The 12602-nt window shown below is 43.9% G+C and overlaps 1 protein-coding gene across 1 annotated transcript in view; it reads left to right on the plus strand.

The window, feature by feature from the left end:
• The window catches only part of MGAT5B (alpha-1,6-mannosylglycoprotein 6-beta-N-acetylglucosaminyltransferase B), a 171318-nt gene extending 163729 nt beyond the window's left edge, over positions 1–7589 (plus strand). Inside the window, exons 15-17 of the mRNA XM_053376036.1 lie at positions 2547–2621; positions 5077–5345; positions 6995–7589. Of these exons, the coding sequence (XP_053232011.1) occupies positions 2547–2621; positions 5077–5345; positions 6995–7193 (543 nt within the window). The 3' untranslated portion in view covers positions 7194–7589. The remainder of the gene's footprint in view (positions 1–2546; positions 2622–5076; positions 5346–6994) is intronic.
• The last annotated feature ends 5013 nt before the right edge of the window (positions 7590–12602 follow it).

Here is a 12602-nt window from a genome sequence, read left to right on the forward strand (position 1 = left end):
CAAATAGGAATTTGGCTATAGTGGGCTTCTATGCAGATTTGTACAGGATGTTTTGTGTTCTCAAGTGCCCTAACATTTAGAGTCTCTCCTTCTTCCCTCCACTCCAATGTTCTTTCCATAGCCCTGCTGGATTTAGTAGCTAATCATATCCCTCATTTAAATGCTAATCTCTCTCAGCAGCAGGGACCCATTTTACATACAGCTTGACTTTTCTGGTGCAATAAAGCTTAAGCTCAAAATGTAAAATATCCAGTGAGATTCCTCAGGGCTTTTTCTTCTTCTTTGGGGATAGTGGGGGGTGGGATAGGAAATAAAAGAATGATGATAGATGGAGAGATGAAACATTGCCTGTAAAGCTGGGAAATAGCCATTTACTTCCTTTGTCTTTTTATTATTATCATTGGGGCAAGGGGAATAAGACTTCCGTTCAATCCCAGGCCAGAAGTAACTTTTTGTGCTGCCTGTCAGTGCCAGCCCAAGTCATATTGCTGCCTGAGACAAAGGACAAATGCCACATACAGAAGCTGGTTGGACTGGTTGTTGAATCTTACTTCAGCAATGGCAATGCAATAGGCAGGCAAGTTTACGGGGCACATGCATCTTGGTTCTCCACCAGAGGGGCATGACTAGGGGGTGCGGGAGGAAAAACCAGAAGGGCCACTGCTGCTGTACCACAACACTCCACCTCAGCACCTACCATCTGAGGCAATTGCTTCCATGTCTATTTGGGACTTCAGCTAAAAACTGCAGGAAATGCTACAAGCCACAACTCCAACTTCACCCTCACCCCCAATTTAATCTAAATCATTGGCTCCCCATAACCTTCTAGAAACAGCACCTGGCAAGGGGCTGCAACAAGAAATGAAGGAACTGGGCTCTGTCTGTCTCCAATTAAACTGAGCACTGGGAATTTTGCATATTATTTCCCCTTGTTGATTGTGCTGACTGTCAGGAAGCTTAATTTGAAGAAAGGCCTCCTAGGCTCAACAGGCCTGGCTCACAGCCAGAGGTGCCATCTTCTCAGAATGACCAAAGGGGGCCCAGCTCAACATCCTGACATCACCCATGTGATGTTGCATGATGTCCAGACATTGTGAGAAGCCAGAGGGTGGAGCCAAACACCCTCTGAACATTGAGGGGACCTGGCCTCCTCAAAAAACCCCCCCCCAAAAAAACCATGTGGGGCCGAAAGCACCTATGCTCACCTATGCTCACAGGCCAATGTGTTTAGGAATACAGCCTAAGTCTATGCTGTATCTGAGAAAGAATGAATGTGAAAAATCAGCACAGTTCTTAGCCAGCTTCTAGAGATCAAATCCAGAAAAACCCAACATGGACATGCCTGTGTTCACAGTCTTAGTATCAAATGGGAAAAGAACAGGTGAGAGGGTGAAAGGAAGATGTAAGATCAGATACCTCTTCAGTTCAAAGGAAATCTATCCTGTTGTCATCAGTCACTGCTAAGCTGCTTAAAAACCAAACTCCCCTAGTGTGATGGGTTTTATAGTTATTTCTTTGCTCTTCAGAAGAAGAACGGGCCTATCTAGAGCATACAGGGGTCTTTTGGTGGAAGCAGAGAAGATGCCATGCACTTTTAATCACTGAGCTTTAGTTTGATTCTTAATTGGCATATTTTTAACCAACTTTGATCTTTTTTAAAAAAAGAGGGAGAGGGGAAAGGGAAAGGGAAGGCGGAAGCTCATTAGGAGCCACTTGTCCTGGTGAGCCCATCTGTTGTTGGGTCTCTTTCCTTTCAAGATGAGGCTTCATCCACCTGTCTCCTGGTAGCAGATGGAGGCAGGCATCTGCTGGCATTGCCTGTTGTGAGTGTTTCTGACAGATCCATCAGGATGCTTGCCAGCATTCCTAAGGAGGAGAGGCTCATACACAAGGAAAGCTTTGCCGAGGAGCAAGCCTGAAGCCAAGTCATGTGCACACAGGCAGGCCCAGCTGAACAAGACAGCAGTCTTGCGCACTTCAACAGCTTTGCACCAGAAAACAATTCTGGAGGGGTGAATCAATTCTGGTTGAAGTGATCTGAAGAATATTTGCATCCTTCTTTGCAACTCTTAATGGTAGGTGATGGCCTGCAGTTCTGGGTTTTGGGGATTTAAAAATCTGATAACTGTCAGATTACTGACCACCTTGCCACTAGATTTCTAGATTTCCTATTGGAGAAAAAAAATGCATGGCTTTTCAGCTATCAAATCACATGTTATCTGAATGGATATTCCCATGCTCTGCAGGTTAAATCTTTGTTCACTGCATATTTTCCTTCCTTCTGGCATCTTATTCCCACACATATGGTTTGCTGAGCTCTTCTGTCTTCCCAGATCCTTGCCAATAATTCAAAAGCCTGCAAAACTTGAGGAAGGCTGCAGATTAAGGACGTGTGATCAAATTTACAAATTTGCCTCTTTCTTCCAATGCAACATGTTAGGCATGCAGATTACAAGATATTGGGTTTTTCACTCGACAGAAAGTGGTGATGGGGATAGCCTTCTTGCACTGATCCATGCCTGTCCTGTGCTTTTGCCTTACTCCAGGTTGATCCTTACCTGCCCTATGAATACACTTCTGAAGGGATGCTGGAGCGAATTCATGCCTACATTCAGTACCAGGTAGTTGATTTGCATCTTGTTCTGCAGTTCTTTCTGATTAAGTCTAGGAGGCAAGTGGTTTCCTGCCCCCAAGGTGGTAATGAATGGCACAATAACCACCCACTTTGGTTGTATGAGTTAAATTTTTACCAGTGTCTAGAGCAGCCTTTCTCAACCTGTGGGTCCCCAGATGTTGTTGAACTACAACTCCCATCACCCCTAGCTAGCAAGGCCAGAGCTCAGGGATGATGGGAGTTGTAGTCCAACAACATCTGGGGACCCACAGCTTGAGAACCGCTGATCTAGAGAGTTATGTCTTGAAGTGGGGGTTGAAAAGTCAGCGGAAATTGGGATGTAGCTCTTCTGATATCTTTTTCCAAGGATTAGCAAAATTGAATTAATTATATGGTTATTTATTTCTGAGCTCCCCGCCCCCAGAAGCACAAGTTTCATCTATTTCTGGGCTTTTCTCCTCACAGTTCTGACAGTTTCTATTTTCAGCATTTATTATGTGTGATGTTCCCCCACACACACACACACAAACCGCCTCGCATTTGCTAACTGGCGAAACACTTTGAGAACTTAGGACACATCAGCTTGTAGCTCCATTTTTAAGCCTGTGCACAAGTATAATTAATTTTCTGAATAAAACTTGAAAGTGTGACCCAACACCTTATGCATATGGACAGACATCAGCCTCTAAACATCTCATCTCACCCCAAGATTTACACCATAGAAATGCTTTATAGATATACCTGGTTTCCCAAGACATACAGTATATCTATGGTTTTAAAAAATTAATGTAGCTATGAAACTGCCTCATTCCAAATGATATACTGTATGTAGAGAAATACATTGGTAGGCAGGTAGAAGGAACAATGTAACTGAGAAGCTACAATATAATGCTATCAGAGACTGGCTGGGCAATGAGGAGTGGTGAGAGGTGTCATGTGAAGAGGCTCCAGCCAGAGAACCCCATAGGGAAGCCTCAGAAGAGGAAGTCTCAGAGCCAGGGGAGTGGTGGTGGGGCTATGAAGGTCAGAGGAGGTGGGGGAAGAATAGTGGGGTGCTGAACAAGCAACAGGCTTGAGTGAGAGAGAAGAAGAAGAGGCAGAAAACACTGCAGATGTAGAACAGGCAGCTGAGGAGGAGGTGGGGGCTGAGGCAGCAACAGATTCACAGGAGCCTGTCAGTCCTCCCAGCTTGTCTCCAAGGGCTCAAAGAGCTTTGCATGTAGTGGAGCAATGACCACAGAAAGTGCGTGGGGGGGTCCCTACTGACAGAGCTTAAGACTGTGGGGAAAACAGCTGGATAGGGAAGAGACTTAGGGAGAAGTGGGAGGCCCAGATTGTCAATTCTGGCAACTCATTTACAGAGGCTAGTCTTACTGTAGGTTTCTTTGTTTGTATTCTCTTTCCTTGAATAAAGAATCAACTTTACTGCTCGCCTCTGAGTCTCCATGCTGACCTGCAGCTGAACCAGCCCTGACAAATGTAATGCAACGTCAAACAAATAAGCAATGAAATAAATAATAAAACCCAACTAGAACAACATAGCAGCATAATTTGAAGCCTTTTTAGAGCCTCACTTTTGTCAAGGCACATCCTGGCTGACAAAATACAGCGCTCACCCCTCAAACGTGTAGACATCACACCCAAATTCTGCCTTACATCCACGCAAATATTACAGTACCTCCTGCTCATTCAGTATCACTCATTGGAATTTATTCCCACACCTCACATACGCATCCACCAGTACACACAAACACATCACCCACCCAATCACTCCAATATCTCCCACTCATTCACCTCTCACCAGTCACTGCTCCCACTCAACAAAAACATACTGCAAAAACACCAAGGAGACAATGAAAGCTTTCACTGACAGAACGGTATATATAACCGTACAAATTGCCACCCATACCTAAATGACACAGATGAGCTGTTCTCAACAGCGCTCACCCAGGTTGCTGTCTTCCACCCAAGACCCTCATGCACCAATGATGCTCTCACACACACGATATGCCTTCGTTTCACCAAGGAGTGCCCTGTTGCCACAGTGGCCAACCAGACACTTATGAGAAGCCCGCAAGCAGGAACTGAGTGCAGCAGCGTTCTCCCCATTTGTCATTCCCAGCAACTGGTATTTAGAGCCATACTGCATCATCTCCTCACCTGGAATGGCTCCATCCCCTTGATCATTTGGGTTGTCCTTTTCTGAAGCTTTTCCAACTCTACAATACGCTTTTTGAGACGAGTACACGATATCCCAAGTATGGTTGCACTAAAGATTAGCATGGTGATGTTATGATATTGGAAATTTGATTTTCAGTTCCTTTCCTAATGAATTCTAGCATGGGATTCTATGGACTCCATCGGGGTTGCAGTTGCCTAGGAGTCAGGCCCCTATTGAACTCGGTGGGACTAGCTCCTGTTCATGCCCTTTGAAAAATTCTGTCTCTTTTCTTCTCGGATAGGATTTTTGTGCCACTGCTGCTATGCCAGAGAAGTCCAGCAGCCACACTATGCAAAGCTCTGCAAGCCCCTTCAGCCTGCAGCCCAATTCCACATACCTGGCCTGGTCTCACAATTCCAGCAGCAGCCCCCCTGCCTGGCCTCCAGTCAACTCCATGCAGGTGTGGATATCAGACGCTGGGCAGGCCTGCACCAGCACTTGTCAGCAGCATGGTTTGGTCTGTGAGCCTGAGTTCTTCAAGTTCATCAACAAGAAAGGAGTGTTTCAGCAGTAAGTCTCTTCTCTCTCCCATCTTACCCTCATATACCCTGGAATCTCTTCTCTTCCCAGTGCTGTTTTTCTAGAAAAAAAGGTGCCAGAACTCACCGTGAACATCTCCCTTGTTCTCTTGGCAATGGTGCCCACCTGAAAGGTGCCGGAACTGAAAATAGGTCCTATCTCTTCCCCTTTGCATAGCACACTAACAAGTGCCAGATAGCAACCCAGGCACACACACACACACACACACACATATATAGATAGATTTTCACATATAAATTATAAAATGTACCACAAAACCTATCACAGCAACCCAGGCACTTTGTATTTTAAAGCTGTTGGGCAAAACTGTAAAGTTCATGCTTTGTTTTGGTTTGCATCTCAACTGATGTTGAGTTTTGATATTGATGCAATTGGAAAGTGGCATTATTGTGCGGTGAATGCTGCAAAGATGGAGTTGGAAGAGTGCTGAGCTCTTCGTGAAAACACGATATTTGCTTGCAAAACTCGCTGTTCAACTCCTAAATCTGAATATTACAGCCAGGTTTTGTTTCCTTGGAGGCTGGTTCTTTGCAGGAACTGTTTATTTAAAAAAACACCTTGAGTTTGAATTGAATTTTGACATTTTAATTGCATATCAGAACTACTTGAGGACCCCAAGAAAGAGCAACATCCCACCATACAAAAGTTGGCCTAGACACTCCTTATTAATTAAAGGCCCATTTGCTCCTCAGGCCCATTAAGCCTCTCCCAAAATCTCAAGAATTGCTATAGACCTTCATTCATGCTGAGAAGGTGAATCCTTTCATAGATGCCTCCCTGACATTTGTTCAGTGCCCTTTGCACACAACACAGCAAACTAAAAATATTTGGACAGACCTTCTGGTTGCATTGTGTGTGGGAATGGCTTTCTGTAGTTGAAAAGGGGTTTCTAGACACCGTTGTTCTCTTGTCTCCCTCCTTCCCCCTTTATCCCTCTGTCTGTAAGCATACATTTGGAACACACAGGCACTGACATTTTAATAGAACATAAATCTGCCACCCAGCTCCATACATAGCTCTGGACAATTAAAATGGGTGCATTATCATTTCTGTCACGGCGGCCAGGCAGGCAATTTGAGTCCAAGTGACATTTTTATATGATAAATTAGAGGCAGAGCTCAGATTCTACTTGCTAAGCTCCTTTAGCTCCTTAAAACCCAACCATTTTCAAGAAATTGCTGGTTCAGAATCACTAGTTCAGATCAGAGTTTATTAAAGAGATGCCGGGGAGTTTACTGAGTGGCTGGAGAAGGAAAGGCTATAGCATCGCCTACGGGTACATGGTTGACTTCTTTCACTAAGGTTTGTTTGAGAAGAGGCATATCTGCCACAGCCTTTGCCAACCAGATGCCCTCCAGATGTTTAGGTCTATGATACCCATCAGCTCCAGCCAGCACAGCCTTGCCCCATGTAGGGATCCCACCAGGAGGCCAGCTCAGCGCCCATCTCACCTGCACTTCCTCATGCAAAACATAACATCTAGAAATAGCATCACGGATCTTCTGCAAAATGTATAATTAGGCCCTTCCTGTATGCCTAACAAACGATAAAAGTAGGAATGCAAACATTAGAACCGGTGTTTGAAAAGACCTCTCTCTGTGTGTTTCTTTGTTTCCAAGGCTCAACATTGTCTGTGACAGCACAGAGTCAGAGATGAATCACCTCTACCCAGCTGTGGCTGAAAATGTCCAGGAGTGCTACCTCCAGAAGGAACCTCTCTTATTCAGCTGTGCAGGATGCAATACCAAGTACCAGCGCCTCTGCCCCTGCCGCAATTACCGCAAAGGACAAGTGGCACTGTGTGGGGACTGCTTGTGATTCCACTGGGGCATGTGTGCTGTAGCGTGCCACACATGCAAACAAATAACTTTCTTTTTTTTTCATAAAAGGCTTCTGCAATACTCAAGAAGGTTCCAGATGGAATCATCTTCTTGGAGACTTTTTGGATGTCAGTGAGATTCCATTGGTTGTTTTGTCTCCCAGTCAAGGGCCAAGGACCCGTTTCCAACATTTCTTTACTTCTTAAAGCATATCTCCTCCTGCATCCAAGACCACTGGAGACTTCAAAGCAGCTTAGAAGGGCCACATTGAAAATCCTTCTGAAGGACAACAAGGCAGCCTCTTTAGGATTTCATCTTCCTTAAACATCTTGATCTATTTATTTTTTATTGGGAAATTGAAATTAAAGCAGGAAAATCGACAAACAGCCCTTGAGGAATGTGTTCTGTTTCAAATGCTTTCTTCAGAAAGAGAATCCTTTCAGAGGGGAATGAAAAGAAAAGAGGTGTTGAAAGGCTTGTAGAGGGATGCAGGCATAATATGGCACTACTGAATGTTTTGCATTGCAAAACAGAAAGGCATCGTGGCTGCAAATAAGAGGTTATGGGGACTGTTGGAAAGTTGAAGAAAATAGGAACATGGCTGATATGCAGCCTGTATTTGCATGTCATGGTAAGCCATAAACCATGGCTTGCTGTGCATGAGCCAATCACATCTGCTTTGCTCCTTTGCACTATCACTGGAAGAAACAATGATCTTTAGCTTTCCAAACATGGGGAGGGGGGCATTGGACCAAAAGAAATAATGATCCATGGTTCAGACACAATGCTAAGCCAGTTTGTTTCCTCTGTACACTCACAAGGGGCAGTCAAAGAGTCCAGGTAGGAACATTACCATCTCCCCCAAGGGGAACTCCAAGGTACAAACAGTTCCAGCAGGCTTAAAGTCAGTGCACATTACCTGATATGCACCAACTTCAATCCCTGCTTTCATCAGGGTTGGTTGCCCTGTAGAATTCCTGATGGGGGGCTACAGCCAATCCCAGCAGGCTTGCTGTCATTGCTGGTCAGCTGATTGGCAGTGGCAGCAGGTCTTCCTTGTCATGGAACAATTGCCTATAAACTTTAAAGTTCCGGATTGTTTGTTGGTAGCCACATCTCTGTGTGTCCCTCACCTGATGTCACGAGTGATGTCAGCTGTGGGGCAGCTGTGGGTGGTTTCAGGAAACAGCCTCAAAGGCCAGTTTGGAACCCATGCCAAGACTAATTAGGTCTGGATGCCAGTTGTCCCTCACACCTCCATTAGCAATTGTTTATTATGGCATGCAAATTGGGCTGCTGACTTGCATATGCCACTACAGGCAAATAGGAATGGAAGGAGCTGTCCATTTCAGTTTCTCTTACTTTCTCATTTTCCTAATCTTAAATTCAGTTCTCCACATTTCCGCATCATTTTGTGTCTTTGTTTTTTAAAGTCCTCATGAAAATTCACCAGTATTTGAATGCGAATTTCTCCTAACACATTTTTATATGCAGTTTTGACTACTGCACACATTTTTTTGCAAGAAATATCCCCTAATATAATGCTTTTTAAATGTTATTTTTACTAATATCTAGATTTTTTTACAGACACTTACCCCTAATATATACATTTTTGCATTGCAAAAATTCAGCTAAGTGTGAATTTTGAAGGATGGCTGTGCTTCAGTTCTTGCATCATCATCATCATCATCATCATCATCATCATTATGGGAATGGTGAACTTGATAGAGTGATTCTCAAATTTCTCCTCTTTCCCGACAAGCAACACACAGTGTTATGTGAGTAGTGTGTTCATGGTAAACCATATGGTGATCTGGGCCTCAAACCAAACCTTTCATCTGGTGGTGGTATGCTGTGACTGGGTGCTGAATTACACCATATCTTTTGCCTTGTCATGGCAACATGGTTACTCTGGGAGAAAAATTTCTTGGGCTGGGGCTGGCACAAAGTTCTGCCACCAGCAGGTGCCTGGTCATGGATCCATCCAGGATGCTAAATATGCTCCTCTGCTGTGCTGCCCTGTCCCTACTCATGACTGCTCTATTTTAGCCATTCCATGGAAGAGCTCAGGTGGTGTAGAATGTTCTACTGGCATATATCCCTGTCATGATGGTGGTGGCATCTCTCACTTTCTGCTACCTAATCCTAAAGCCCTTCATCCATAACTCGAGTACAGGACTGAACCCTGTAAAAGCTCAAGTGCTTTAGTGTTTTATCATAGGGAAGAGATGCCCTTCAAACTCCTCGATCATCTTGCTTGTCCTTTTCTGTGTTGGTTCCTAGCATTACAGTAAACTTTAAAAAAATATCAGTGAGGCAAATGATACATAATGTTCCAAATGTGGGCATACCGCAGATTTATAACAAGGGTTCACAATTTTGGGGGGCTTGGGGGACACATTTTGAAATCTAAGCAATTTGTGGGCTCCACAAAATACCCATTTCACAGGAGGAAAACTGGTGATGCAAAGAACACATGCACACAGACAGACAAAACACTTACATCCCCCAAACAAACAAAAGACAAACAAAAGTAGCAGGCAACACCCCCACTAAAAGGCACCATCTCTGCCAAATAACAAAAAAGTCCAAAAATTCAATCTTTAAGACAATTGGGATGAGCCTTGATGTGCTCTAGCAGTGGTATCTAAGGGTACTGTGGTGCCCCCACATGCCATGTTGTGGACTAAATAGGGACGCAGGTGGTCTAAACCACTGAGCCTCCTGGGCTTGCTGATCAGAAGGTTGGCAGTTCGAATCCAGGGTGAGCTCCCATTGCTCTGTCCCAGCTCCTGCCGACATAGCAGTTCAAAAGCGCACCAGTGCAAGTAGATAAATAGGTACCACTGTAAAGGTAAACGGCATTTCCATGAGCTCTGGCTTTGGAACCCAGCTATAAGGCATCATGGTACAAAAAGTTTAATTTTCTATCATTTTTCCAATCATTCCCAGCATGAAATCCCCTCTTTTCCTGACACCACATTCTGCCTTGGTTTTCTTTTTGAGCGATCCACTTTGACCCAAATATCTTTTTCATGCTTAGCTACTGCCAAGTAACTGCCATGCATGCTGCCTTTTGTTCCATGCAGGAAGGGTGCTGTACAAATATGGGAAGTGAACTATATAAAAACTTGCAAACCTAGTTTGCTAGAGGCAATAGTGGGCTGAGTATACAAATGCCAAAGGTGACTCACACTATTCTGTTGGGGAAACACTCCTTTACTTTATTCCTTGCAGAAGCATTTCAGAAGTGCACAGAGCAGGTTCAGTGAGGGCTGGGTGATATGCCGGCATTTCAAAACTGATTTTATTCTGTCACTATATCTCTCCACACAATGGAATTTCTGTTGAATATGAAAGAGCCTTGGTCAAAAAAGAGCTGGTCACCCTATGTGTGTGGCCATCGACTGGGGTGACTTTCAAAGGAGTTTCAGCAAATTTGTGGAAGATAAGCTCACCAGTGGCTACTCTGATGGCTATGTGCCATCTCTGCAGGCAGAGGCAATATGCCTCTGTAGACCAGTTGCTGAAAATCACAAGTGGGGAAGAGTGCTGTTGGCATTCAGGTCCTGCTTCTGGGCTTCCCATGGCCCCCTGGTTGTCCACTGCAAGAACAGAATGCTAGAGTCGGTGGACCTTTGGCCTGATCCAGTTGGGCTCTTCTCATGTTCTGATGATGTCAAAGATATATGCTTAGCTGCAATTCACAAATCTCTTGAACCAGCATCTTGCCATTAAGTGGAGATTGGGAGGCTATATAAGAAAGAACACATAGTATTTTTTTCTTCCTAGCTCTGGAGTTTAGTTTTATACCTTGTTGCCTATTGTGATGGCAACCTGTTCTGTGAATTCAAAGTAAGCACAATAAAATTCAGATAAATGAAAGCTGGTGTGAGCGGGATGTCAGTTTAAATGCAAGTAAGTGCACTATCCTGCCAGAAGTGATTTGTGAATTGTACCGTCTTATCTCACTGCAATGGTGTCATGCCAAGAAGACACTTTCAAGAGCAGACTTGATGGACAGCCAATTTATATCTGGATTGGAAGTAACAGACTTTGTCGAATGCTGACCATAAGCCAACACAAGGCAGATGGACCCAACCTGGTCAGTCTGCTCTCTGTTTCAAGTGGCTCTCATCCATTTAACATTTACATCCATGGCCAGTACAACTGCCTCCTACCTACATAATAAATGGCTCCAAAGCCCAAAATTGAACCTCTTGCTTCAGATCCTGGTCTTCTTACCCAAGAACTGTAGTTAGGGAACAGAAGCAGATTTGGAAATCTGAACTGATATTGTTCTGTTAGTAGTAAAATGGGCTCTCTATAATATCTGCTTTCTGAAAAAATCCTGATAATTTGTTTGCTAGCTTGTGGGTTTTTTATGCATGTTTCTAGATCTCATGATAGTGAAGATAAACTTGACAAACATGCCTGATGTTCATTCTAATGGTTCATATACTAAGCACAAGAATGAGGATGGGTCAGTGTGAAAGGATTTAAGTGAATGAATTTGTCAAATGCGTGGAAAGAGAAGGGTCTTTTGAGACTACCAAGTACAAAAAAAAATGCTGAATGTGTGTTCACAGTCAGGATGGTACAAAATTGAAAGCATAACGGATATAAGAGTGAATTCTTCAATTGTTTGGGTCTAGATTTTCAGAAGCGTCAAACCCATTCTCACTGGACTTGACGTTCTATCAGCTGAACTTCTGGCTCAGTCCTTCAGAGCTGCTGTGTTGTTGATGGGCTGCTTTCATTTTATTTTCCTGACTGAGAAATTGTATTGAACAGATCCTATCTCTCCTGAGAAAATATTGATCTGAAGTTTAAATGGCTTCCCATTAACACGCTACAATGCGTGTCATTGGAGATTACTTTTTGATCTCATTACAAAGGGAAGACTCAGATGCTCTGCTTCAAAAGAGCCCCCTCCCCATTCAAAGTCTCTTTCCTTTGTACATAAAATGAAGAACTATTTATCTGTGCTTTTCACTCAAGGCATCTGAGAACAAAAAATTAAGTTATTACTGCTTTTCAAACCTCCTCCGCTTTGCTAGAGGGGGGAAGTCAGGCAGTATTCAATATGTCCATTTCTCTGCAGAATAATTTGGGGTGAGGGTGCTGTGACGCCATGTGAAATGAGGCCCGAATTGTTTTAAAGTATTGCAAAGACGCAAAGTGGGTCACCTTTCTGTTTTATCTTTCTAGCAACCCAGGGCAATTTGGCCTGCAAAGAGATCCATCTCCAAGGGAAATGGCAGCAACCAACCACTGCGCTCCTCTTTCAAGCACAAGGATGGGATGCTGTGCCCAGTTATGCACCCCCGATCCCTGCAATGATTGCAATACATTACACAGATTAGAGTTGTTCACATGTTTTATTCAGTATTCTGCAGTGCTTAAG

The sequence above is a fragment of the Podarcis raffonei genome, chromosome 2 (genome assembly GCF_027172205.1).
Source record: "Podarcis raffonei isolate rPodRaf1 chromosome 2, rPodRaf1.pri, whole genome shotgun sequence".
Classification (NCBI taxonomy): domain Eukaryota; kingdom Metazoa; phylum Chordata; class Lepidosauria; order Squamata; family Lacertidae; genus Podarcis; species Podarcis raffonei.